The sequence below is a fragment of the Octopus bimaculoides genome, chromosome 1 (assembly GCF_001194135.2).
Source record: "Octopus bimaculoides isolate UCB-OBI-ISO-001 chromosome 1, ASM119413v2, whole genome shotgun sequence".
Lineage (NCBI taxonomy): Eukaryota > Metazoa > Mollusca > Cephalopoda > Octopoda > Octopodidae > Octopus > Octopus bimaculoides.
This window is the reverse complement of record NC_068981.1, coordinates 145,812,828-145,814,532: the sequence shown is the minus strand read 5'-3', so window position 1 is coordinate 145,814,532 and position 1,705 is coordinate 145,812,828. Positions and strand designations below refer to the sequence as shown.

Sequence of the window (1,705 nt, the reverse complement as noted above, 5' to 3'; positions counted from 1 at the left end):
TAACAAGGGAGTCGATCACCTCAAGTAAATTTCTAAAAACAAAAAAGAAAATATAAATGTAAAACAACACATTGGAGACAGTAATCTGAAGTACATTATGTATAAAAGACACGATTCTGTTTTCACAGGATTACTTTTGATCATAGTTTTGTTTGATCAGGCCCGATTTGGGTGACTTAAAAAAGATTTAGAGTAGCACCAGTTTCCACAAGTATGAAGATGACTATTTTTTTTTTTTTTCCCAATTATCTTAGTGTTCACTTTTGTAAATCATGTTTTGATTCTTGTTAAATTTCTTCCAACCACTCGAAGTTTTTCAAATTTTTACCAGATTATTTTCAAAAATTGTATTTCTGAACGCTGATGAGGAAAATCACAATCATTCTACCTAGAAATTAATAAAAAAGTTACAGGCATTTAAAGTTACGCAATTTAACAAGATCTCCTGCTCCCTTCCACTGAATTATTGCAAGTACGATTTTATAACAACCACATTAAGAAATCTCAGATTAAACCATTCTAATTTGAAGAGAAATGTGGAAAATAGCTTATAATAATCACAAAAGTTTGTTGAAAAAGAATGATTAATAAACTTATCACATTTATGGCTCAACAGGGCTAATTAAAAAAAACAATAATCTTTAATTACAAGGTAATTTCAACATAGATTAGAGTTATCAAATTTAATTGCTGATAACGTTTATAATTAAACTACGAGGTAAAGATCAATTTGAATTAGTCACATGACCGAGATTAGTCACATGCTTTGCAACATGGACGTCTTGGTTTCTGTTGTGGTACATCATTATAAGTCGTTTTAAGACCGATCCCATTTTTCCCACTTACTACTTAAGGTTTCCTTCTGTAAATAGGAAACTTGGAAATGGAAGAAGAAAATTCTTATCAGCAAGATGAAGCAAAAGTGGAAACGCGACCACAGTCTATCAATTATAGCGAAGAATTTGAAGTGCGTGTACCTGAAGGTAACAAAATAAGAACAAATTTTTGTCTTAATTCTGATCAGCTTATTTTTATTATTTTACTTCTAATAGATCGTAAATTAAAGCTTAAAATAACATCTGTTGCTATATAATTATTATAGATAAAAAAGAATGTTATTTTATACCTAACCTTTTTTAATGCAAACTGCTATAATATATATATATATATATATATATTGAGAATATTACTCTAAAGTTTCAGAACAATTTAATGACAAAATGAATACAATTTATTCATGTAAACAGTAAGAAAATGGGGGGGAAAAACCCCAAAAAGATAAAGAAAAAGCAAGAAATCGGTAAATAAATAAACAAATAAAGAAGCACGCAAACTCAACATCGCACCAAGGTATTGTTATGAGGTACTACTAAAGCAGCGCGGACCCGAACGCGCAGTCGCGCGTCCGCGCTAGCTAGTCTTGAGTGGTCGATCCTAACCCTAACCCTAAACCTAACCCTGTCCCTAACCCTAACCCTATCCCTAACCCGCGTTTGCAAATGAATACGTGTTTAGGGTTAGGAATAGGGTTAGGGTTGGGATCGACCACTCACGACTAGCTAGCGCGGACGCGCGACTGCGCGTTCGGGTCCGCGCTGCTTTAGTAGTACCAAACCATCGTTGAAGATAATGAAAAATTATACACGTTTTTAATAGTAAGTTATCTACGAGGATCTCTGGCAATCACCGACTTCTCTAAGATAAC

General features: G+C 33.2%; 1 protein-coding gene across 1 annotated transcript in view; it reads left to right on the top strand.

The window, feature by feature from the left end:
* The first annotated feature begins 734 nt into the window (after positions 1 to 734).
* Positions 735 to 1,705, top strand: part of LOC106870617 (sodium-coupled neutral amino acid transporter 7) — a 20,397-nt gene continuing 19,426 nt past the window's right edge. The window contains exon 1 of the mRNA XM_014916748.2: positions 735 to 983. Within this exon, the coding sequence (XP_014772234.1) occupies positions 884 to 983 (100 nt within the window). The 5' untranslated portion in view covers positions 735 to 883. The remainder of the gene's footprint in view (positions 984 to 1,705) is intronic.